The 26,047-nt window shown below is 44.5% G+C and overlaps 1 protein-coding gene across 3 annotated transcripts in view; it reads right to left on the reverse strand.

The window, feature by feature from the left end:
- The window catches only part of ASH1L (ASH1 like histone lysine methyltransferase), a 118,842-nt gene that overhangs the window by 34,853 nt on the left and 57,942 nt on the right, over window positions 1-26,047 (reverse strand). For all 3 annotated transcript variants that reach the window (XM_063439388.1, XM_063439390.1, XM_063439389.1), the window contains exons 4-9: window positions 19,857-19,946; window positions 18,217-18,862; window positions 17,633-17,818; window positions 12,546-12,640; window positions 5,529-5,602; window positions 3,725-3,770 (exon numbers count right to left, since the gene is read on the reverse strand). In XM_063439388.1, coding sequence (XP_063295458.1) covers window positions 3,725-3,770; window positions 5,529-5,602; window positions 12,546-12,640; window positions 17,633-17,818; window positions 18,217-18,862; window positions 19,857-19,946 — 1,137 coding nt within the window. The remainder of the gene's footprint in view (window positions 1-3,724; window positions 3,771-5,528; window positions 5,603-12,545; window positions 12,641-17,632; window positions 17,819-18,216; window positions 18,863-19,856; window positions 19,947-26,047) is intronic.

Raw genomic sequence — 26,047 nt, forward strand, 5'->3', positions numbered from 1 at the left:
GGATATTATCTGGGAAGAGAATAGTAACCAGGGATATTATCTGGGAAGAGAATATAAAGCAGGGATATTATCTGGGAAGAGAATAGTAAGCAGGGATATTATCTGGGAAGAGAATAGTAAGCAGGGATATTATCTGGGAAGAGAATAGTAAGCAGGGATATTATCTGGGAAGAGAATAGTAAGCAGGGATATTATCTGGGAAGAGAATAGTAAGCAGGGATATTATCTGGGAAGAGAATAGTAAGCAGGGATATTATCTGGGAAGAGAATAGTAAGCAGGGATATTATCTGGGAAGAGAATAGTAAGCAGGGATATTATCTGGGAAGAGAATAGTAAGCAGGGATATTATCTGGGAAGAGAATAATAAGCAGGGATATTATCTGGGAAGAGAATAATAAGCAGGGATATTATCTGGGAAGAGAATAGTAAGCAGGGATGTTATCTGGGAAGAGAATAGTAAGCAGGGATGTTATCTGGGAAGAGAATAGTAAGCAGGGATATTATCTGGGAAGAGAATAGTAAGCAGGGATATTATCTGGGAAGAGAATAGTAAGCAGGGATATTATCTGGGAAGAGAATAGTAAGCAGGGGCATTATCTGGGAAGAGAATAGTAAGCAGGGATGTTATCTGGGAAGAGAATAGTAAGCAGGGATATTATCTGGGAAAAGAATAGTAAGCAGGGATATTATCTGGGAAAAGAATAGTAAGCAGGGATATTATCTGGGAAGAGAATAGTAAGCAGGGATATTATCTGGGAAGAGAATAGTAAGCAGGGATATTATCTGGGAAAAGAATAGTAAGCAGGGATATTATCTGGGAAGAGAATAGTAAGCAGGGATATTATCTGGGAAGAAAATAGTAAGCAGGGATATTATCTGGGAAGAGAATAGTAAGCAGGGATATTATCTGGGAAAAGAATAGTAAGCAGGGATGTTATCTGGGAAGAGAATAGTAAGCAGGGATATTATCTGGGAAGAGAATAATAAGCAGGGATATTATCTGGGAAGAAAATAGTAAGCAGGGATATTATCTGGGAAGAGAATAGTAAGCAGGGATATTATCTGGGAAAAGAATAGTAAGCAGGGATATTATCTGGGAAGAGAATAGTAAGCAGGGATATTATCTGGGAAGAGAATAGTAAGCAGGGATATTATCTGGGAAAAGAATAGTAAGCAGGGATGTTATCTGGGAAGAGAATAGTAAGCAGGGATATTATCTGGGAAGAGAATAGTAAGCAGGGATATTATCTGGGAAGAGAATAGTAAGCAGGGATATTATCTGGGAAGAGAATAGTAAGCAGGGATATTATCTGGGAAGAGAATAGTAAGCAGGGATATTATCTGGGAAAAGAATAGTAAGCAGGGATGTTATCTGGGAAGAGAATAGTAAGCAGGGATGTTATCTGGGAAGAGAATAGTAAGCAGGGATATTATCTGGGAAGAGAATACACAGTCCATAAAAATCCGCTAAAACGCTACTGAGGAAGCTCATAGAGTGAAATGCCTTTTAGCTTATTTTTCTGGACTTTTAATTGGACTTTTTACTTTCTGATACGTATTTATTTTGCTTTTACTGTACGGTCAATACATTTATACATTATTATTTTACATTTTAGTCGAAAGTCCTTTCTAGCCATCAGGAACTCCATTGGGGAGAGTGCTATTCCCCCTAAAAAAGCACACCGTTTATCAACCTCAGAGCCGGGATTTCAGGGCTCTGGTGAAGGTGAGCGCAACTATTTCCACTTTTTATATTAATATAATATGTGCTATTCTACACAGTCGTTTTTCTGCTTTCTCGTTGTATATTCCTGGAGGGATACTGCCTGGGATAAAGGGGTGTTTGCTGCCCAAAGAGCATAAAGGATATATTTACGGAGCCAATATTGCATAGGCTCCTGTCCATGTGAGTGGTTTCAGTCATTTATTACCATCAATTGTCTATTTTTGGTAACCGTCTGCACTATATTTCTTGTTTTTTTCTTGTTCCCTTTTATATGTACATTCAAATTTTTCAAGACTGTCACTGTACTAAAGGGGTGAGTGAATCCCTCCACTGTTTAGAGCGCTCCACTTGTTTGGTATAATATTTATACCTTTTTTTGTGTATTTGTTTTTTATTGTGGGTAAGGGGTATTCCACTTTTAGTGTTGAGCAGCTTTTACTTTTCGGGCACTGTAAAGTAACACTCTCTCTCTTTAGAGAGTTTTTTATATTGATTAGGGATATTATATGGATAAAGAATAAATAGCAGGGATATTATATGGGTAGATAATAAAAAAGCAGGGATATTACATGGGTAGATAATAAACAGCAGGGATATTACATGGGTAGATAATAAACAGCAGGGATATTATCTGGGAAGAGAATAAAAAGCAGGGATATTATATGGGTAATTATTTAAAAAATCTTATCCAAAATATTAAACAGAGACCATTATATGGGTACAGGAAAAATAGTAGGGGATATTACATGGGGTGAGATTACAAAGTAGATCATTTCAAATGGGGTACAGCAGGGGTTGATTAATTTGTTTGGAATCTAGGAGCCAACTAAAAAAGTAAGGAGCCAGTTTTTTTCAAGGGACACTATAGTCACCAGAACCACTACAGATTAATGTAGTTGTTCTGGTGCCTATAGCCTGTCCCAGTAGCCTTTTCAATGTAAACGCTGCCTTTTCGGAGAAAAGGTAGGGTTTACATTGCTGCCTACTAAGACCTCTAGTGACAGTTACTCAGACGGCCACTATAGATTCCTGTCAGTGCTGAATATTACCCATAGAGAACATGTGTAATATCCTCCCAATGCTTTCCTATGGGAAAGCAATGGCTTAGTTGAGATCATTAAGATCTTCGCTATGGAAGCGGGACAAGTAACATCGAAACCAGCACGGCGTGGGAAAAAAGGTGAGAAAAACACCAATCATGTGATCGGACGGGGGCAGGTACCTAAACGGACACACACTCTCTGACAGACATATGCACACGCACACTTTCTCGAACACTCACAAATTTATATTTTTTAATTCTAATCCACCCAGTCTCCCTACCTTTGGGAGAGCTGAGTGGACTTTCCCTGGGGTCCAGTGGGGCTGCTATTCCTGTATGAGAGGGAGCAGTGATCCTCCTGCAGCTCCCTCACACTGTCTGCAGTGACGCCGAGGCCGAAATGACATCATATTCCAGCTCCTGGCATTGTTACAGAGCGCGAGGGAGCAGAGAGGAGCTGCAGGAAGATCACTGCTCCCTCAAGCGCTGTCCCAGCTTGCCGCCTCCATGCAGCCCAGGGCGGCCAGCTTCATGCTCCCTGAGCTGGCCGCCACCATACAGCCCAGGGCGGCTGGCTATAAAGCATTTCTTAAGCCGTCCGCCTGCATTCAGACTGTTACAACGCTCCCTATGCCGGCTGCCTTCATACTCCCGCAGGCGGGCAGCCGGCTGTCTCCATTGTTTGCCCAGCCAGACACTTTAGGTAAAAGGCTGACAAATCCCAGACGCCAGGGCAAAATTTCTAGTCTCCATGGTGACCTGGCGCTTGGAATTTGTTGAGTCCTGGGGTACAGGATATATAAATGAAGATATTATATGGAGCAGAGCATACACAACTGAGGATATTACATCGGTCATAGAAAAAACAGAAGATGTTGCTTGACACACAGAACAAATAGATAGTAATTGTGACTTTGGCAAGAGATGTAGACTTTAAATGAATAATGTTACTTACTTGAACGGATTTTCTTGTAGAGAGGTACATCAGGCTTTTTGTACAACTAAAAAGAAATAAGAGTATATAAACACAGATGTTTTTATGTTTTGCATACTTAACATAATATTCAGGGATATCATTCTTAAATTGTGGGGTAAAAGCTTCTTGATCCAATGATAAATCTGACTGCCATCTGGGGTAAATAAGGATTTTTTTCCCTAGTTTGTTAAAAAATTGTAAGTGCTTCAAAACATTTTTTTCTATTGGATCAAATCGCAAAAAAAAAAAAAGTGAGAAAGGCTGAAATTGATAGACACATGTCTATTTTCAGCATATGTAACTCAAAACAATAGTCTGTTAGTATAGAATAGTTCGCGTTCTGTCTTTTCCTACCAACTGTTAGCAGTAATCATCATTGGTAAACACAGCAAAGCTTTCTTGGTATTGTAGTTTACCTAAAAGCATTCAAAAGTGATGCATAAATTGCAGTTCCCAGAAACCCCTGCTCTGCCCTTCCCTTACACTTAACCTCTGCAGTGCTGTGTTAAACAGTTTCAACAGATTCTCTAGTCCAGAAGGAGGCTCCTAATAGGCCAAGCTACTTTCTGGCCCAGTAGGCCAAGCTCATTAATGTGTGTATTATCAATACAGTCTATAATAACAATAATAATAAAAGGGAGAGAATATGAATTGTGATTTACATTTGTTGTGCGGTCATTTTGAAGCCTAACTAAAAAACGCACTAGAGTCTATGTAAGGGGAGCTATTTGCAAGTTAATTTAGGAGGGGGCAATGGATATAACAGCGTTACCAATGTGTAATATCATGATATTTGGGTTATTTTCTGGGAGTAAGAGGTGGTCCTGTCTACACACAGGTACACATAGAAAATTATGAGCTCATACGAAGAAAACACCAGATCTCACTTCCCGCTAAGATTAATGGGCAATCTATATTTGGCTATTTTCACGAACACTGAAAGAAGTCAACTGTTAAAATGCTCTCAGATGTTCAGCTTTTAAGTGAAATATAAATTCCATTCCCTTGGTCAGCAGCCAAGAAAAATCTAACCAGCAATGTGGCTGCTGCTGGCTGTACATCTGAATTCCCAGAAGACCCTTACTCAAAAAGGATTGCGCTTTAACTGCCTGTTATCAAAATAAGAGTCACAAGCCTGCAGCTAGTGAGAGGGCAAAGCAGAGATACTTGTACTATGGAGGAAAGTAACACATTTATCAGGCAGTGTTTCGAGGGGAATTTTAACAGATCTAGGGATCGGGTTTTGTACAAATGTAAAAACTAAAAAACTACTGGCGGGTGGATGTCTAGATTAGTCAGGATGACTAGTGAAAGGATGAGGGAGAATCAAGGAATGTGATTGTGGAGTGGCTGTGAGATGGGGGTAAATGAGACAGCACACTGTAGTGAGTGCACGGTACAGTACACTAATCACTGCGTGTTAAAGTTGAGCATTGTGTAGAATGCTGTAATGTTATGAAAACTAGTGCTATAGAACACTGTAGTGGCAATTACGTAGGTGTGAGTGGGGCAAATGTGGAATGATTGCAAAATAAGTGTAAGACACTGCTGTAGCTACGTGCAAAGGGTGAATGGGACATGATACTAGAGCGGCTAAGAGTTAAGTGTGAGTAGGAAAAGGCTCTGGAGCGTGTGTGAGATGTATGAGTGGAATACGTTGATCAGAATAAGTTCGTCATGACACTGTAAGCATTGTAAAATCAGTGTGAGTGGGACAGGAAAATAAAGTGTGAGATATTGCTCTAAACAACAATAGGGGTCAGGAACTAAAAACTCATTTTACCTGATTGTGTTTCCACTGCCACAGGATATCATAGGGAAGCTGGAAGTCATTCCGTTTCTGTCTCAGATATTTCCCTGGAACACAGGAGAAAACGAGAATTAAAAGTTTCTCTTCATGGCATATCTGTATGTATTCTTTATTGCAAAGCATATACGTATGTAACATCTTATGGGCCTCAGGCCATACCCATCAGTTCTGACAGTTGCACTTTGCCGTACAAGATTATACAATAAACGATCCCCTCTCCCCTCTTTCTTTACCTCCTTCCCATTTATAAAAACTCAACAAAATCTCTAATATAAAAAAAAAAAATCACTTAATAATTGAATAGGCCTGCCAGACTACCAACACAACTCATCCCTATCTAGTAATAATCATTAGGCTGCTTCTTCCTGATCTAGACTAATAACACAACACATCCCTGTTTACTAATTACCTTCAAGCCTCATCTTCCTGATCCAAGATATAAGACATCCTACTACTGTTTGATTAACAGAACGTCATAATAATTGGAGAAAAGTGATTCCATTTATAGGAACTAAGGGAACCACATATTTCGTTTATTAAGAGGCCTGCCAAAGTACCTTTCACACGCAGTTTTTCTAATGATAAGCTAGTTACAGTATGAGACCGTAAGCAGCTACTATCACAAGGGTCCAGTCCAAGGCCTCTTTACTGAAGCCTCTGACTTTCCTGGAAGAAGTGGGGCCGAGTTGGTGGATGCAGTCTATGTAACTTTGGGATTAAACTGTTCGTAAACTATTTAACATCTTAAGGAAAGATGGCACCAAGTACCTACATGCACCATAACAACTTAATGGTGAGTGAGCTGTTGTGGTGCTTGGAGTGTTCCTCTAAGTTTAGTCATCTCAACATAGGTATAGAGGAAAGAGGTGAGAATGACAAAAGGAAGAGGTAGATCTTCTGATGGGACATGTGACACTCATCCTAAACTCCCAACAATTTTGCTCATCCCGAGAGATACAATACAGGCCGACTAGATATGAACTATCCAGATATTACTTAATTGAAAGCAAAAAATATCTTCAGGTGTAAAGTGCCTCATTTAATATATGTAATATAAAAATAAAGGCTCAATCTCTAAGTACACGTTTCCTTGCCGCCTTTAACAGCCTGATTATATTTTGTTAATGAAATGCCAACCTGAGAAATCCACAAAATGCAAAGCACTCTGTAAAAGAAGCTTTGCCTCCCTAGACGGGAGCACAATATCAGGACTTCAGCCTCCAGCGGAAAAATATTTTCTTACAACTAACTCAGAGTTTGTCTACATTTTCTGAGTTTCACTTCTTGACAAGTTCCAGGAAACGGCTCAATCTGCTGGGAATTAGCTTTCTCTGTGATGACCTCACTGTGTAAAACAAAAGCCTCATTCACAAGTCGTGGCAGGGATCCAGTGTCTGTATAAACCTTCCCCTCAGTCATTCATGAGGGGTTATTCCGTACAGAGTGCAGTAACAGTAACTGACTCCTTGTGTGCACAAAGGAGGAGCCTATTCTAAGACTTTAAAATTGACTACCTGTGTACAGGGCTGACCCACTGCTAGATCATAAGGGATCAAGAGGCATTCTTCTGACAGACCGGACCAAGGGTAATCTGTCTGCCAGACAGGACTGAGTATAATTGCTCAGCAAGACAGGACCGAGTGTAATCCCTCTGATAGACCGTGGCGAGGGCAATTCCTCTGCCAGACCGTACCGAGGACAATTCCTCAGCCGGGCAGGTCGGAAGGTAATTCCTCAGCCGGGCAGGTCGGAAGGTAATTCCTCAGCCGGGCAGGTCGGAAGGTAATTCCTCAGCCGGGCAGGTCGGAAGGTAATTCCTCAGCCGGGCAGGTCGGAAGGTAATTCCTCAGCCGGGCAGGTCGGAAGGTAATTCCTCAGCCGGGCAGGTCGGAAGGTAATTCCTCAGCCGGGCAGGTCGGAAGGTAATTCCTCAGCCGGGCAGGTCGGAAGGTAATTCCTCAGCCGGGCAGGTCGGAAGGTAATTCCTCAGCCGGGCAGGTCGGAAGGTAATTCCTCAGCCGGGCAGGTCGGAAGGTAATTCCTCAGCCGGGCAGGTCGGAAGGTAATTCCTCAGCCGGGCAGGTCGGAAGGTAATTCCTCAGCCGGGCAGGTCGGAAGGTAATTCCTCAGCCGGGCAGGTCGGAAGGTAATTCCTCAGCCGGGCAGGTCGGAAGGTAATTCCTCAGCCGGGCAGGTCGGAAGGTAATTCCTCAGCCGGGCAGGTCGGAAGGTAATTCCTCAGCCGGGCAGGTCGGAAGGTAATTCCTCAGCCGGGCAGGTCGGAAGGTAATTCCTCAGCCGGGCAGGTCGGAAGGTAATTCCTCAGCCGGGCAGGTCGGAAGGTAATTCCTCAGCCGGGCAGGTCGGAAGGTAATTCCTCAGCCGGGCAGGTCGGAAGGTAATTCCTCAGCCGGGCAGGTCGGAAGGTAATTCCTCAGCCGGGCAGGTCGGAAGGTAATTCCTCAGCCGGGCAGGTCGGAAGGTAATTCCTCAGCCGGGCAGGTCGGAAGGTAATTCCTCAGCCGGGCAGGTCGGAAGGTAATTCCTCAGCCGGGCAGGTCGGAAGGTAATTCCTCAGCCGGGCAGGTCGGAAGGTAATTCCTCAGCCTGGCAGGTCGGAAGGTAATTCCTCAGCCGGGCAGGTCGGAAGGTAATTCCTCAGCCGGGCAGGTCGGAAGGTAATTCCTCAGCCGGGCAGGTCGGAAGGTAATTCCTCAGCCGGGCAGGTCGGAAGGTAATTCCTCAGCCGGGCAGGTCGGAAGGTAATTCCTCAGCCGGGCAGGTCGGAAGGTAATTCCTCAGCCGGGCAGGTCGGAAGGTAATTCCTCAGCCGGGCAGGTCGGAAGGTAATTCCTCAGCCGGGCAGGTCGGAAGGTAATTCCTCAGCCGGGCAGGTCGGAAGGTAATTCCTCAGCCGGGCAGGTCGGAAGGTAATTCCTCAGCCGGGCAGGTCGGAAGGTAATTCCTCAGCCGGGCAGGTCGGAAGGTAATTCCTCAGCCGGGCAGGTCGGAAGGTAATTCCTCAGCCGGGCAGGTCGGAAGGTAATTCCTCAGCCGGGCAGGTCGGAAGGTAATTCCTCAGCCGGGCAGGTCGGAAGGTAATTCCTCAGCCGGGCAGGTCGGAAGGTAATTCCTCAGCCGGGCAGGTCGGAAGGTAATTCCTCAGCCGGGCAGGTCGGAAGGTAATTCCTCAGCCGGGCAGGTCGGAAGGTAATTCCTCAGCCGGGCAGGTCGGAAGGTAATTCCTCAGCCGGGCAGGTCGGAAGGTAATTCCTCAGCCTGGCAGGTCGGAAGGTAATTCCTCAGCCGGGCAGGTCGGAAGGTAATTCCTCAGCCGGGCAGGTCGGAAGGTAATTCCTCAGCCGGGCAGGTCGGAAGGTAATTCCTCAGCCGGGCAGGTCGGAAGGTAATTCCTCAGCCGGGCAGGTCGGAAGGTAATTCCTCAGCCGGGCAGGTCGGAAGGTAATTCCTCAGCCGGGCAGGTCGGAAGGTAATTCCTCAGCCGGGCAGGTCGGAAGGTAATTCCTCAGCCGGGCAGGTCGGAAGGTAATTCCTCAGCCGGGCAGGTCGGAAGGTAATTCCTCAGCCGGGCAGGTCGGAAGGTAATTCCTCAGCCGGGCAGGTCGGAAGGTAATTCCTCAGCCGGGCAGGTCGGAAGGTAATTCCTCAGCCGGGCAGGTCGGAAGGTAATTCCTCAGCCGGGCAGGTCGGAAGGTAATTCCTCAGCCGGGCAGGTCGGAAGGTAATTCCTCAGCCGGGCAGGTCGGAAGGTAATTCCTCAGCCGGGCAGGTCGGAAGGTAATTCCTCAGCCGGGCAGGTCGGAAGGTAATTCCTCAGCCGGGCAGGTCGGAAGGTAATTCCTCAGCCGGGCAGGTCGGAAGGTAATTCCTCAGCCGGGCAGGTCGGAAGGTAATTCCTCAGCCGGGCAGGTCGGAAGGTAATTCCTCAGCCGGGCAGGTCGGAAGGTAATTCCTCAGCCGGGCAGGTCGGAAGGTAATTCCTCAGCCGGGAAGGTCGGAAGGTAATTCCTCAGCCGGGCAGGTCGGAAGGTAATTCCTCAGCCGGGCAGGTCGGAAGGTAATTCCTCAGCCGGGCAGGTCGGAAGGTAATTCCTCAGCCGGGCAGGTCGGAAGGTAATTCCTCAGCCGGGCAGGTCGGAAGGTAATTCCACAGCCGGGCAGGTCGGAAGGTAATTCCTCAGCCGGGCAGGTCGGAAGGTAATTCCTCAGCCGGGCAGGTCGGAAGGTAATTCCTCAGCCGGGCAGGTCGGAAGGTAATTCCTCAGCCGGGCAGGTCGGAAGGTAATTCCTCAGCCGGGCAGGTCGGAAGGTAATTCCTCAGCCGGGCAGGTCGGAAGGTAATTCCTCAGCCGGGCAGGTCGGAAGGTAATTCCTCAGCCAGGCGGGTCGGAAGGTAACTCCTCAGCCAGGCGGGTCGGAAGGTAACTCCTCAGCCAGGCGGGTCGGAAGGTAACTCCTCAGCCAGGCGGGTCGGAAGGTAACTCCTCAGCCAGGCGGGTCGGAAGGTAACTCCTCAGCCAGGCGGGTCGGAAGGTAACTCCTCAGCCAGGCGGGTCGGAAGGTAACTCCTCAGCCAGGCGGGTCGGAAGGTAACTCCTCAGCCAGGCGGGTCGGAAGGTAACTCCTCAGCCAGGCGGGTCGGAAGGTAACTCCTCAGCCAGGCGGGTCGGAAGGTAACTCCTCAGCCAGGCGGGTCGGAAGGTAATTCCTCAGCCGGGCAGGTCGGAAGGTAATTCCTCAGCCGGGCAGGTCGGAAGGTAATTCCTCAGCCGGGCAGGTCGGAAGGTAATTCCTCAGCCGGGCAGGTCGGAAGGTAATTCCTCAGCCTGGCCGGTCGGAAGGTAATTCCTCAGCCGGACAGGTCGGAAGGTAACTCCTCAGCCGGGCGGGTCGGAAGGTAACTCCTCAGCCGGGCGGGTCGGAAGGTAACTCCTCAGCCGGGCGGGTCGGAAGGTAACTCCTCAGCCAGGCGGGTCGGAAGGTAACTCCTCAGCCAGGCGGGTCGGAAGGTAACTCCTCAGCCAGGCGGGTCGGAAGGTAACTCCTCAGCCAGGCGGGTCGGAAGGTAACTCCTCAGCCAGGCGGGTCGGAAGGTAACTCCTCAGCCAGGCGGGTCGGAAGGTAACTCCTCAGCCAGGCGGGTCGGAAGGTAACTCCTCAGCCAGGCGGGTCGGAAGGTAACTCCTCAGCCAGGCGGGTCGGAAGGTAACTCCTCAGCCAGGCGGGTCGGAAGGTAACTCCTCAGCCAGGCGGGTCGGAAGGTAACTCCTCAGCCAGGCGGGTCGGAAGGTAACTCCTCAGCCAGGCGGGTCGGAAGGTAACTCCTCAGCCAGGCGGGTCGGAAGGTAACTCCTCAGCCAGGCGGGTCGGAAGGTAACTCCTCAGCCAGGCGGGTCGGAAGGTAACTCCTCAGCCAGGCGGGTCGGAAGGTAACTCCTCAGCCAGGCGGGTCGGAAGGTAACTCCTCAGCCAGGCGGGTCGGAAGGTAACTCCTCAGCCAGGCGGGTCGGAAGGTAACTCCTCAGCCAGGCGGGTCGGAAGGTAACTCCTCAGCCAGGCGGGTCGGAAGGTAACTCCTCAGCCAGGCGGGTCGGAAGGTAACTCCTCAGCCAGGCGGGTCGGAAGGTAACTCCTCAGCCAGGCGGGTCGGAAGGTAACTCCTCAGCCAGGCGGGTCGGAAGGTAACTCCTCAGCCAGGCGGGTCGGAAGGTAACTCCTCAGCCAGGCGGGTCGGAAGGTAACTCCTCAGCCAGGCCGGTCGGAAGGTAACTCCTCAGCCAGGCCGGTCGGAAGGTAACTCCTCAGCCAGGCCGGTCGGAAGGTAACTCCTCAGCCAGGCCGGTCGGAAGGTAACTCCTCAGCCAGGCCGGTCGGAAGGTAACTCCTCAGCCAGGCCGGTCGGAAGGTAACTCCTCAGCCAGGCCGGTCGGAAGGTAACTCCTCAGCCAGGCCGGTCGGAAGGTAACTCCTCAGCCAGGCCGGTCGGAAGGTAACTCCTCAGCCAGGCCGGTCGGAAGGTAACTCCTCAGCCAGGCCGGTCGGAAGGTAACTCCTCAGCCAGGCCGGTCGGAAGGTAACTCCTCAGCCAGGCCGGTCGGAAGGTAACTCCTCAGCCAGGCCGGTCGGAAGGTAACTCCACAGCCAGGCCGGTCGGAAGGTAACTCCTCAGCCAGGCCGGTCGGAAGGTAACTCCTCAGCCAGGCCGGTCGGAAGGTAACTCCTCAGCCAGGCCGGTCGGAAGGTAACTCCTCAGCCAGGCCGGTCGGAAGGTAACTCCTCAGCCAGGCCAGTCGGAAGGTAACTCCTCAGCCAGGCCGGTCGGAAGGTAACTCCTCAGCCAGGCCGGTCGGAAGGTAACTCCTCAGCCAGGCCGGTCGGAAGGTAACTCCTCAGCCAGGCCGGTCGGAAGGTAATTTCTCTGCCAGGCCGGTCGGAAGGTAATTTCTCTGCCAGGCCGGTCGGAAGGTAATTTCTCTGCCAGGCCGGTCGGAAGGTAATTTCTCTGCCAGGCCGGTCGGAAGGTAATTTCTCTGCCAGGCCGGTCGGAAGGTAATTTCTCTGCCAGGCCGGACCGAGGGTAATCCCTCTGCCAGGCCGGACCGAGGGTAATCCCTCTGCCAGGCCGGACCGAGGGTAATCCCTCTGCCAGGCCGGACCGAGGGTAATCCCTCTGCCAGGCCGGACCGAGGGTAATCCCTCTGCCAGGACGGACCGAGGGTAATCCCTCTGCCAGGACGGACCGAGGGTAATCCCTCTGCCAGGACGGACCGAGGGTAATCCCTCTGCCAGGCCGGACCGAGGGTAATCCCCTGACAGACTGGGAGGGCTTAGAGATATCCTAACAAACCTGAATAACTCAAAAGCACCCTATTTTAGACTGGGATGACATGGGGGTATCCCCAAAACATTTAAAAGGAAGTAATAGAAGGTATCCATCGGCTACTCCTAGAAAGATCTGTAGATACTCACCAATATGAATTGGGGCTGGCAGCAGACCATACTCATGGTCTCGAGGGATGTATTCCAGCTTCTCTTTCTTCAGCTGCAAAATGCGACACTTCGGGCTAAAGATAGGAAGAAATACAGCTTTTAGGAGTCAAATATTATGCATCTCAATAAACAAACCAATATTTGTTAGTAATATAAATTTAGAATATAGCTCAGCTCTTTACTAGCCCTGCATATCTAGGATATAGCTCTTTACCAACCCTGTATATCGAGGATATAGCTCTATACTAACCCTGTATATCTAGGATATAGCTCTATACTAACCCTGTATATCTAGGATATAGCTCTATACTAACCCTGTATATCTAGGATATAGCTCTATACTAACCCTGTATATCTAGGATATAGCTCTATACTAACCCTGTATATCTAGGATATAGCTCTATACTAACCCTGTATATCTAGGATATAGCTCTATACTAACCCTGTATATCTAGGATATAGCTCTATACTAACCCTGTATATCTAGGATATAGCTCTATACTAACCCTGTATATCTAGGATATAGCTCTATACTAACCCTGTATATCTAGGATATAGCTCTATACTAACCCTGTATATCTAGGATATAGCTCTATACTAACCCTGTATATCTAGGATATAGCTCTATACTAACCCTGTATATCTAGGATATAGCTCTTTACTAACCCTGTATATCTAGGATATAGCTCTATACTAACCTGTATATCTAGGATATAGCTCTATACCAACCCTGTATATCTAGGATATAGCTCTATACTAACCCTGTATATCTAGGATATAGCTCTATACTAACCCTGTATATCTAGGATATAGCTCTATACTAACCCTGTATATCTAGGATATAGCTCTATACTAACCCTGTATATCTAGGTTATAGCTCTATACTAACCCTGTATATCTAGGATATAACTCTATACTAACTCTGTATATCTAGGATATAGCTCTATACCAACACTGTATATCTGGGATATAGTTATATATTAACCCTGTATGTCTGGTATATAGCTCGGATCTATACTAATGCTGTATATCTGGGATCCAGCTTAGCTCTATACTAATCCTGTATATCTGGGATATAGCTCAGCTCTTTACTAACCCAGTATATCTAGGATATAGCTCTATACTTACCCTGTATATCTAGGATATAGCTCTATACCAACACTGTATATCTGGGATATAGTTATATATTAACCCTGTATGTCTGGTATATAGCTCGGATCTATACTAATCCTGTATATCTGGGATCCAGCTTAGCTCTATACTAATCCTGCATATCTGGGATATAGCTTAGCTCTATACAAACCTTGTTTATCTGGGCTCTAGCTCAGCTATATACTAACTCTGTATATCTGGGATCTAGCTCAGCTCTATACTAACCCTGTTTATCTGGGATATCGCTTAGCTCTATACTAACCTTGTTTATCTGGGCTCTAGCTCAGCTATATACTAACCCTGTTTATCTGGGCTCTAGCTCAGCTCTATACTAATCCTATATATCTGAGATATAGCTTAGCTCTATACTAACCTTGTTTATCTGGGCTCTAGCTCAGCTCTATACTAATCCTGTATATCTGGGATATAGCTCTATACTAACCCTGTATATCTAGGATATCGTTCTATACTAACCCTGTATATCTGGTATATAGCTAGGATCTATACTAAACCTGTATATCTGGGATATAGCTCAGCTCTTTACTAACACTGTATATCTGGGATAAAGCTCAGCTCTATATGAACACAGTATATCTGGGATTTAGCGTAGTGCTATATGAACACTGTATATCTGTGATATAGCTCAGTTCTATACTAACCCTGTATATCGGCGATATAGCTATATACTAACCCTGTATATCTGGGCTATAGCTATATACTAACCCTATATATCTGGGATATAGCTCAGCTTTATACTAACCCTGTATATCTGGGATATAGCTTGGATCTTTACTAACACTGTATATCTGTATATCTTAGCTCTATACTAACCCTGTATATCTGGGATATAGCTTAGCTCTATACAAACCTTGTTTATCTGGGCTCTAGCTCAGCTATATACTAACTCTGTTTATCTATGATATAGCTTAGCTCTATACTAACCTTGTTTATCTGGGCTCTATCTCAGCTAGATTCTAACCCTGTATATCTGGGATCTAGCTCAGCTCTATACTAACCCTGTTTATCTGGGCTCTAGCTCAGCTCTATACTAATCCTATATATCTGGGATATAGCTTAGCTCTATACTAACCTTGTTTATCTGGGCTCTAGCTCAGCTCTATACTAATCCTGAATATCTGGGATATAGCTTAGCTCTATACTAACCTTTATCTGGGATATAGCTCTATACTAACCCTGTATATCTAGGATATCGTTCTATACTAACCCTGTATATCTGGTATATAGCTCGGCTCTATACTAAACCTGTATATCTGGGATATAGCTCAGCTCTTTACTAACACTGTATATCTGGGATAAAGCTCAGCTCTATATGAACACAGTATATCTGGGATTTAGTGTGGTGCTATATGAACACTGTATATCTGTGATATAGCTCAGTTCTATACTAACCCTGTATATCGGCGATATAGCTATATACTAACCCTGTATATCTGGGATATAGCTATATACTAACCCTATATATCTGGGATATAGCTCAGCTTTATACTAACCCTGTATATCTGGGATATAGCTTGGATCTTTACTAACACTGTATATCTGTATATCTTAGCTCTATACTAACCCTGTATATCTGGGATATAGCTATATAGTAACACTGTATATCTAGGATATTGCTATATACTAACACTGTGTATCTGGTATATAGCTCTGCTCTTTACAAACACTATACATCTGTGATATAGCTCAGCTCTTTACTAACCCTGTGTATCTGGGATACAGCTCAGCTATATACTAACCTTGTATATCTGGGCTATAGCTATATACTAACCCTGTATATCTGGTATATAGCTTAGCTCTATACTAAAACTGTATATCTGGTATATAGCTTAGCTCTATACTAACTCTGCATATCTAGGTTATAGCTATATACCAACACTGTATATCTGGTATATAGTTTAGCTCTATACTAACCCTGTATATCTGGGCTATAGCTATATACTAACCCTGTATATCTGGTATATAGCTTAGCTCTATACTAACACTGTATATCTGGTATATAGCTTAGCTCTATACGAACGCTGTATATCTGGGATATAGCTCAGCTCTTTACTAACCCTGTATATCTAGGATATAGCTATATACTAACCCTTCATATATCTGAGATCTAGCTCGGCTCTATACTAACCCTGTATATCTAGGATAAAGCTCTAGATTAACCCTGTATATCTGGGATAAAGCTCATTTCTATACTAACTCTGCATATTTGGGATGTAGCTCTGCTCTATACTAACCCTGAATATCTAGGATATAGCTCTATACTAAACCTGTATATCTGGGATATAGCTCTATACTAACCCTTTATATCTGGGATATAGCTCTATACTAATCCTGTATATCTGGGATATAGCTTAGCTCTATACTAATCCTGTATATCTGGGATCCAGATTAGCTCTATACCACCCTGTATATCTGGGATCTAGCTAAGCTCTATACTAATCCTGTATATCTGGGATATAGCTAAGCTCTATACTCCTGTATATAGCTCAGCTCTATAGTAATGCTGTATATCTGGGATATAGCTCAGCTCTTTACTAACTCTGCATATCTGGGATCTAGCTCTGCTCTATACTAACCCTGTATATCTGGGATATAGCTATATACTAATCCTGTATATCTGGGATATAGCTTAGCTCTATACTAACCCTGTATATCTGGGATCTAGCTCTGCTCTATACTAACCCTGTATATCTAGGATATAGCTCTATACTAACCCTGTATATCTGGGATCTAGCTCTGCTCTATACTAACCCTGTATATCTAGGATATAGCTCTATACTAACCCTGTATATCTGGGATCTAGCTCTGCTCTATACTAACCCTGTATATCTGGGATCTAGCTCTGCTCTATACTAACCCTGTTTATCTGGGATATAGCTATATACCAATCCTGTATATCTGGGACATAGCTTAGCTCTATACCACCCTGTATATCTGGGATCTAGCTTAGCTCTACACTAACCCTGTATATCTGGGATATAGATCCACTTTTTACAAACCCTTTTTATCTGGGATACAGCTCAGCTCTATACTAACCCTGTATATCTGGTCTATAGCTTAGCTCTATACTAACCCTGTAAATCTGGGATATAGCTCAGCTCTTTACTAATCCTATATATCTGGGATATAGCTCAGCTCTATACTAATGCTGTATATCGTTGATATAGCTCAGCTCTTTACTAACCCTGTATATCTGGGATATAGCTCTATACTAACCCTGTATATCTGGGATATAGCTCTATACTAACCCTGTATATCTGGGATATAGCTTAGCTCTATACTAATCCTTTATATCTGGGATATAGCTTAGCTCTATACTAATCCTTTATATCTGGGATATAGCTTAGCTCTATACCTCCCTGTATATCTGGTATATAGCTCAGCTCTATACTAATCTTGTATATCTGGGATACAGATCAGCTCTATACCAACTCTGTATACCTAGGATATAGCTCCACTTTTTACAAACCCTGTTTATTTGGGATATAGCTTGGCTCTATACTAACCCTGTATATCTGGGATATAGCTCAGCTGTTTACTAACTCTGTATATCTGGGATATAGCTCAGCTGTTTACTAACTCTGTATATCTGGGATATAGCTCAGCTCTTTAATAAAATATTTATTTTATTTGGGATATAGTTCACCTTTTACTCCCCATGTATTGTATAATGTTGATGTAGTTCACTTTTTAAGTTAATAGCAATTGTTTACTAAATGTGTAAATCTACAGATGCTAGATTGCACCCTTACATTCCACCATATATGTCCTCCACGTCAGACAAGATACAACACCACAGTATCACTTAATCAATCCCCCAGACATCTTAGCACCTCTGGCAAAATTATCTTGTCCCCCCCACTCTTGCCAAAACTGCAGATCCATCCCTCTCTCACTCTGTTGTTTTATAGACATCTGAGAATAGTCCAGCTTTCTGGAATTTCTTCTTTGGAGGACGGATAACTTTCTTCTCTCGTGGGATGAGTGGCGACACACAATGCAGGAGAGCACGGGAGCATTCTTCACTGGTCCTGCCCACCTCCCGAGTCGCAGTTACGTCAACCACAGCAAACTGTGAAAGGCTGCAAATCAAGAAAATACATATATATTTTTTGCCATCTGAATAAAGTAAACCGTTCCACCTTGCCTGCCTATGCCCGATCTAAAAGGCTATGTTGTTTTCTTCACTTTACCAATCAGAAGAGCATAGTGTGCCTATCCAAGCATGACCTGTTAAATCCCATGAATGTACTTGTAGCTTGGCCTCACGACTTCCTACCTTTATCTGCTCCAAGTCATGAAGTTACATGTAGGCTTCCAGGCTATCTTGATATATATCATTAAACAGACCTTGCTGCCCTTCTTTCATGATTGCTTGTACACAATATAAAAAAAAACCAAAGTTTGTAGCTGATTTGCAAGGCAGAAAGTAGGAATATAAATATGATCAGTGGTATAAAGCTGGTCCTGCATAAATTACCTGGTGCTGATCTCATGATCCTCCTCAGTCAGACATTTCTGTCGCTTCTTGGTCGTTTTCTCGATAACTATCGGTTTCCTCTTCCAGCTTTGGTTGTGCTCAGCCCCCATATTCATGCTCTGCACTACAGCCTCAATGACGTCAGTAACCGTATCAGGCCTCACATTACAGCTTTCTCGCTCACTTGTAACAGTGACCATCTGAGCAGCTTGCACTGGGACTACAGCCTCCAGTGGATATTTTCTGGGTCTCCCAGGCCTCCGTTTCACAAAGTTATTTCCAGTACGCGACTGTCTTTGCAGCTTCTTTGCCTTCAATATTTTATTGACATGGTCCAAGTTCTTCTTGGTTGCTAGGATTTTGTCAAAGTTGTACATATTATGTGCCTGTTTGTGCATGGCTTCGACCATGGTCCTCTTTAGGTGATGAGGAATTCGGGTGCCCATGCCATCAAATGAGGAGTCGGTGCCAGCAGCTGGAATAAGCAAGTTATCCTGCTTGCTTTGGCTTCTTGGAACAGAGGCATTAGAGATAAGGACTGCTTCTAAGTTCTTGTCCAGACTCCCCTGCTTCTCTCCATGTACCATACGCTGTAATAAATTGTCCATTGACTCCTCTGCTGAGGAACCCAGCCTTCCTGCAAGAACTACAACCAATAAATTAGCAGTTAGAAACCCTGTCACAGTCACACAGATACAATCACTGTCAATTATGGAGGCTACAAAGCGTCTCTTTTAGTCTAGAGATACAAAATAAGAGGTGGATGGAACAGTTTTCTAGTAAAAACTTTAATGGGAAAAGTATAAAATAAAATGTTAGTACTTTTGGAGTGCGCCAAAGTAAAATCAACCTGAGATTTAATACTGGGCCTGTATGTTATCGGCCCAATATTAAATGAAACTGGTACTTTTATATTTGGGACAGAAAATCCTCCCTAGCCGTCACTGAGACTAAGCTACAACACGTCTGTCATCCCTCATTTTTAATGGACTGTACTACAGCTCATTGAGAAGCATTGCAAAGCAGCAATAGTTTATGAGCACGTGGTTGCTGCACTGAGCCTTCTCACTGAGAAGCCTCTGATTGGTGTATTCCCCATCACAGACTGAAAACCTATGTCATGGAAAGAGGAGAGAGCTTGCAAAGACTGCATACTGCTCTCAAAACATTCCAAGCCGATGCATAGGAAACTGCTTAGTGATCCGTGTATAAAATAATGTTGCTAATAACTTATTTGTAAAATGTCAGTGCAAATAGTCAGCCAGTAATACAAGTGTGCATGTACCCCCCCCCCCCCCCTCCCCTGTAAACTACAGTGATATGTCCCATGTTATGCACCCTGCCTGCCTAGATATGCATAGGGATTACTGGGACTATAATTAGAATATACACAAGCCCTGCAGAGAACAAATTGCTTAAAATAGAAAGCGCACAATTAAAGAAGCATGAATTCCACAAAGTAAAAACGAAGAGGGGAAAAGTTATGTCTGTTCTACAGAGCGAACAAAGGCGAAGAGTGCCACCACACAGTGAAAAAAAAAAAAAACCAAGGAGGTGCAACCCTCGAAGGACATTTCACTTTTAATCAGCAGTGACATTTTCTGAAATCCTCTCCCAAAACGTATATTGTTATTAAGTACCTGAAGAGGCCGTGCTTTCCGATGCTGTCCTCCTACGCGAAGGGCTACAGTTCGAACTCTCCGGCTGTCTGAGAATCCGTTCTTGAGACGCTGTGGAGGATAAGGCACATTTTAGAATGCAATCCCAGTGCCCATTTTATTACAATCTGTGAAATGACTTGAGGCAAAAACAGTGTATGTACATGCTGTATAGGGGAATAGTGAGGATAGACTGTGCAGGTGCATGATCTTCCTCGCACCAGCATAATCTCAATAAAAAGTACAATTTAGGATTCCCAGAAACACTAACATAGTCATGATAGGCCCTTAGGTGGGGAAAGCAGAGCACTGCCCATCATGCCCCCTCCTGCATATTTTACAAATAAATCCAAGTATACCGGTCATGGCAAACACAATGCTATATTAAATGAAAGAAAACGTAACGTGTACATATATATATATATATATATATATATATATATATATATATATATATAGTGCTAGCAGATTTACAAACAAATGTAAAGGTTTTTTTTAAAGAAATTTCACTGTCCATCAGTTTCTATACAGGGTATGCTGATGCCATGGTGTGTACGCATAGAAGTGATTGACATGGGAATGCAGGTAAACGATACAGGCAGTTACTCTGCTCTCCCTTAAGCAACTACAATCCATGTGCAGTAGTTGTTGTGACTTTCTCCATTGCAAGCAGGTCTGATTCTGTACATATCCAAACAATTGTCTGCCCTGTATTGCATAGCATTCCCAAGCAGAGGAGGAATGTAAAGATGGGTGCTATGACAGCAAAAAAACATTACAGTCATAGGACAGGAGGTAAGGATTTTGTCAACAGCTCCAAACAATTAATCTGTACTTTGCTTTATGACTAATTATATATTCATTTCATTTCTTAAGAAGGTATCACTTGAAGTAAGCCTGTAATGACAGATTCACATTAAAGGAACACTCTATTTAACACTTTTTTTTTAAATTTATTTTTAAAACAATATAGTGGATATACCTCCCAAAAGAAAGCATCTTTAGTGCATCTTTGTATAATTGGCTGCTATTGGCTTATTGAGAAGTTTGATTAATCAGATTTAACAAAATATCTAGAGGTTTATGGGAGAAAAACAATCATGTTGACAAGTGTCAGTGCACTTATAGACAGCCTGCTTTAACATATACTGATCAGTCTCAACAGAAATCCACTGGCAGGTGAAGTGAATAACATTGATCATATTGTTAAAATGGCACCTGTCAAGGGGTGGGAAAAATTAGGCAGCAAGTCTATACACCAAGCTATATGCTCACAGAGACTCTTCGATCATACCAGAAACGCTATCGTGCAGATGAGACCTATAGAGAGCTTTGTGTTAACTTGCCCTTTTGGTTTATCTCCCACTCACACCCCACACAAGGAGAGAGACTGTCACCATTATAACACTTGCTCAGATTTCTTGATCGTATTTAGAAAGAGTACCGTATTTAGAAAATTGGGCAGACTAGATGGGCCGAATGGTTTTAAATGCGGTCACATTCTAGGTTTCTATATTCTAGGTAAGAGATATTTTCAACAACTTATTTTGTTTAAAAAAAAAAAAAAATAATTCTAATTTCGGGTGGAGAATTTCCTTTTTTTCTCAGTTCATTTGGATCAAGAGCAACAACGTGCGAGAAGTTGAATGTGAAGGGAATTTTAGTGGTTATGGTGCTGCCCCCTCTTCCTCTCCCCCTTTTTTGCCAGCCTAGTTTGAATAAAACTGGCTTTTTTCGGCATCTTAAGCCTGGATCCACTGCCGCAACTTAGATAATGCACAATTGTCACCGATAGGCTGAAAAGCACTGGTTGTGGCTGAAATATCCATATTATCTCGGCAGCAGAAGACTCCAGATATTAGGTGGCTGTTAATCCCTGCTTTGTGTCAAAGCGCTCAAAGTAGTTTGACAAATAAACAGCACTAAATAGACTCAAAGCCCTCTAAATCACTGTAGTGCGTATGGTACAACGAATGTCCCCAATAATGGACTACAGTCTTTCTTCTATGTTCAAGAGTTCCTGGGCAGAGAGCAGAACGATCAAAAAAATGTGTGCGGGTGGGGTGGGGGTATTTGTCATTTATACTTACTATCACTATTCTAGCCATAGCATATTTATAATGCTATCCCCCAAAAATGTAAATGTAAAATCTGTTACACTGACCGACAGCTTAAAAAAAATAGAATTTAAAAAAAAGTTTCTTTCTGTGGGCCTACTTAGGTCTGCACTGTACAGAAATCCTGTTTTTAATGTGGCAATGCTGTTTAATACCAAGCGATTATGCTTTACACAAACTAACAAAATCGAGAGAACAATTTAAAGAGATTTACGGGGGCAATACAAAGGTTAAACCAAGCTGCTAGTAAGACTAATATGACAACATTTACAGAATCAACAGAGATTAAACAAGCGGATAAGTATGTGAACATGAAAGATTTACTGGTCTAATACACTCACAAGGCAAAAAAAAAGGCAACCACACATTATATATATATATATATAAAAATATTAAATATGCCAAATGAAGCCAGCACTCAAGGACTTGTAAAAAACGAAAAGGGTTTTAATCCATAGAATTTGCCAACGTTTCGTTTACATCAGCAAACTTTCATCAGGACATCAAATGAGCACCGGTCATTTAACCATGAGGAAAGCAGGAGTGCAAAACACCAACAAATTGTATGTGTATATATATATATATATATATATATATATATATATATATATAAATAAATAAATTTGCTTAAAATCTAGGAGCCAGCTAAAAAAGTTAGGAGCCAAGTTTTTTTTGTTAAACTAAAAGCTGTATTTTTAAAAATACAATTCTTAAAGAGACACTATAGTCACCAGAGCCCCTACAGCTTAAAGGAGCATTATAGTACCAGGAAAACAAACTCGTTTTCCTGGCACTATAGGGTTATCAGGTCCCCCCCCCCCCCCCCCTCCCGATAACCTTAATTCAGCGCCGGTGACCTATCCTCCTCCTGCCGACGCCAGCTCCCAAGTGGAGTTGAATGCGCATGCGCAGCCAGAGCCACACGCGCATTCAAACTGCCCATAGAAAAGCATTACTCAATGCTTTCCTATGGAGATATGAACTCACTCTGCGTGAGTTCAATGTGATTTTCACACTGAGAATCGCGGAAGAGGCCTCGAGTGGCAGTCAGGGAGACAGCCACTAGAGGCTGGATTAACCCTGCAGTGTAAAAATAGCAGTTTCTCTGAAACTGCTATGTTTACAGCTGCAGGGTTACAACTAGGGGGACCTGGCACCCAGACCACTTCATTGAGCACCCCTTTCTATACCAACCTGCAGGGTGTGCTTATTTGGCCCAATCATACAGCTGCTCATGGCATCATCATCTGTTCCTGGATGATGCTGCCATGTTTGCAAGCATGCATACAAGCCAGGCTGACAAGAAACCTCTCTGACCAACCCCACTCACAGATTGCTGTTGAAGCGTTTCCTTGTGACCTATTTGCCCTGAGTACACTTTGCACAATGGGAGTGCCGCTAATGATGTACTTGCGCTGCATTTATTGTGGACATTTGCTTTGTTTTTTGGTGCCCCAATAGCAAGAAATCCAGGGAGAGAGACTGTTGGTAGGTATGTGCAGTGTTTTATGGGAGTAGCTGTCAAACTATCACTTTTCAACGTTGAACTATAGTCTAAATATACTTCATCTATAAAAACAGCAAACTAATCTGCTTGCGGTTTTTATTATTGTGCAGAAATATTACGAATGAAGCAAATTGAGGATATACACCTTAAGGTTGAAAATGAAAATTCTCATTACAGGTTTCCGCAATTCGAATGACTAGGTTGCCATGACAACACAGAAATGGGAACTGGGACTGAGAATTCGCCTCCCTGCCAGGCATTGGGGAATATCAAACAAGCTCTCCTGACTGGCCTCCATACACAGCAAAGAAGCAGACTTTCTGTGCACTCTGTTGGCAAAAACAGCTTCAGGGTTCCCTATGTACTCCTACACAGAGTCCTGGCTCACATCACTGGGAAGTAAAACGACGTCACGTTGTCCTGGGAAGCAGGGATACATAAAGCTGTCTATATTCTGACAGACGTGAGCGCAAGTGTGTGATTGTATGTGTATGAATAGCTACAGCTGCGTATGCGCAGCATGTGCAAGTGGCTGTGTATGAGAGTAGCAAGCAATTTTTAAGGATGAGAGTACACGTCACTTACATTTTTCTTGCTCCTAATTATTGGCTGTGTGGCTGTGTTCCTGGGCTCATGCACTATCCAATGAACCCAGTACAGGTCAAGTTGTAAATACACTACAGATGGGAATGACCTAAAACCTTGCGGGATGTTATAAGCGGTCATGTTTAGTGTATACAGAACCGGAAGTTTATAATAAACAATAACGTCATAAATTCATATACGCAGGGTCGCCACCAGAAATTTTTGGGCCCCTAACTCAGCTCAAGGTCTGGACCCCCGTCTCCAAGCACGCCCACAGGGACTGCCTCCAAATCCCACCCACAGGAATACACACACACAGACACAAACACATTCACTGATACAAAAGGACACAGATACACACACACACACACACACACACACACTGATCCATACTAACAGACACACATACTGAAACAGACAGACATACACGCATATAGGCATACATACGGACACACACATACTGAGACATACACATATACAGACACACAGGTATACATAGTGACAGAGACACATACTAACATACGTACAGACATACACACATACATACATTCATAATGACATACAGACAAACATACATACATTCATACTGGCATACAGACACTGATATCTATACACACATACATACATATATACATTCATAATGACATACAGACATGCATACAGACACTGACATCCATAAACACATAATGACATACAGACATCCATACACACAGACATGACAGACACACATACATCTCATTTTTCAGTCACCCTCCTGTTTCTTACCTTTTCTTTGCAGATGGGTGGCTGGGGCTGATGGGAGTCAGCTCTCTGTCTTCACTGCAGAGCTGTCTCTCCTCCCACGCAGAGTGAGCCCGGTCACGCTATTACACAGCCACAGCGCTGACCGGGCCCCTGAAGATATAGGGCCCATCGGGTAGCCCTAAGTGCGTGGGCCACCCAATAGGCCCCATCAGCGTGTGGGCCCCGGTGCAACTGCACCGGCAGCAGTTCGGCCGCTACACGTGGGGCCCAGGCGGCCGGGCCCCCCAGCCCGTGACAACCGTCATGGTTGTCACCCCCTGATGGCGGCCCTACATATATGTAACACGCAAGTTGCAGTCTCTGTAGAACATGTAAAGTTACCAAACTGGCAGAGACTTGTGCTTTGACGGACTGCTATTAGAAACCTGGACACTGACTCACGTGGTTCATATATACTCTACTATGTTTTTGTAAAAGTATGGGGTAACCAAAGACGCCAATATTACATATTGGTGGTGGCAGCGGATTGCTTTATGCCCTGGAAGATATTAGTGATAAGGTAAACCGAGGCCTGGTGCTATTAACACATTCATGCCCACTCCTTTTCCTTTGTCGTGGCTTAGCAAATAATCCTGTCTGTGACACCCTGGTTTAAGGCAAGAGTAGCAATCTTTGGCACTCCAGATGCTGTAGACCAGTGCTCCCCAACCTTTTTATCGCCGCGGACCGGTAAACGTTTGATAATTTTTCCATGGCCCGCTTGTTTTGATTTAATAAGACAAAAAAAAAAACAGTCACATATATTAAAAAAACACGCAGACACATACATAGCCAGAAAATCACAAACACAGTCACATAAAGACATAGACTCAAAATTGTGTGTATGTGTGTGTGAGCGGTGCAGTGTGTGTGTGAGCGGTGCAGTGTGTATGTGAGGGTGGCAGTGTGTGTGTTTGGGGCGGTGTGTGTATGGGGGGCAGTGTTTGTGGGGCAGTGTGTGTAGTGTGTGTATGGGGGCAGTGTTTGTGGGGCAGTGTGTGCAGTGTGTCTATGGGGGCAGTGTTTGCGGGGCAGTGTGTGTAGTGTGTCTATGGGGGCAGTGTTTGCGGGGCAGTGTGTGTAGTGTGTGTATGGGGCAATGTTTGTGGGGCAGTGTGTGTAGTGTGTGTATGGGGCAATGTGTGTAGTGTCTGTATGGGGCAGTGTTTGTGGGGCAGTGT

The sequence above is a fragment of the Pelobates fuscus genome, chromosome 13 (assembly GCF_036172605.1).
Source record: "Pelobates fuscus isolate aPelFus1 chromosome 13, aPelFus1.pri, whole genome shotgun sequence".
Classification (NCBI taxonomy): Eukaryota; Metazoa; Chordata; class Amphibia; order Anura; family Pelobatidae; genus Pelobates; species Pelobates fuscus.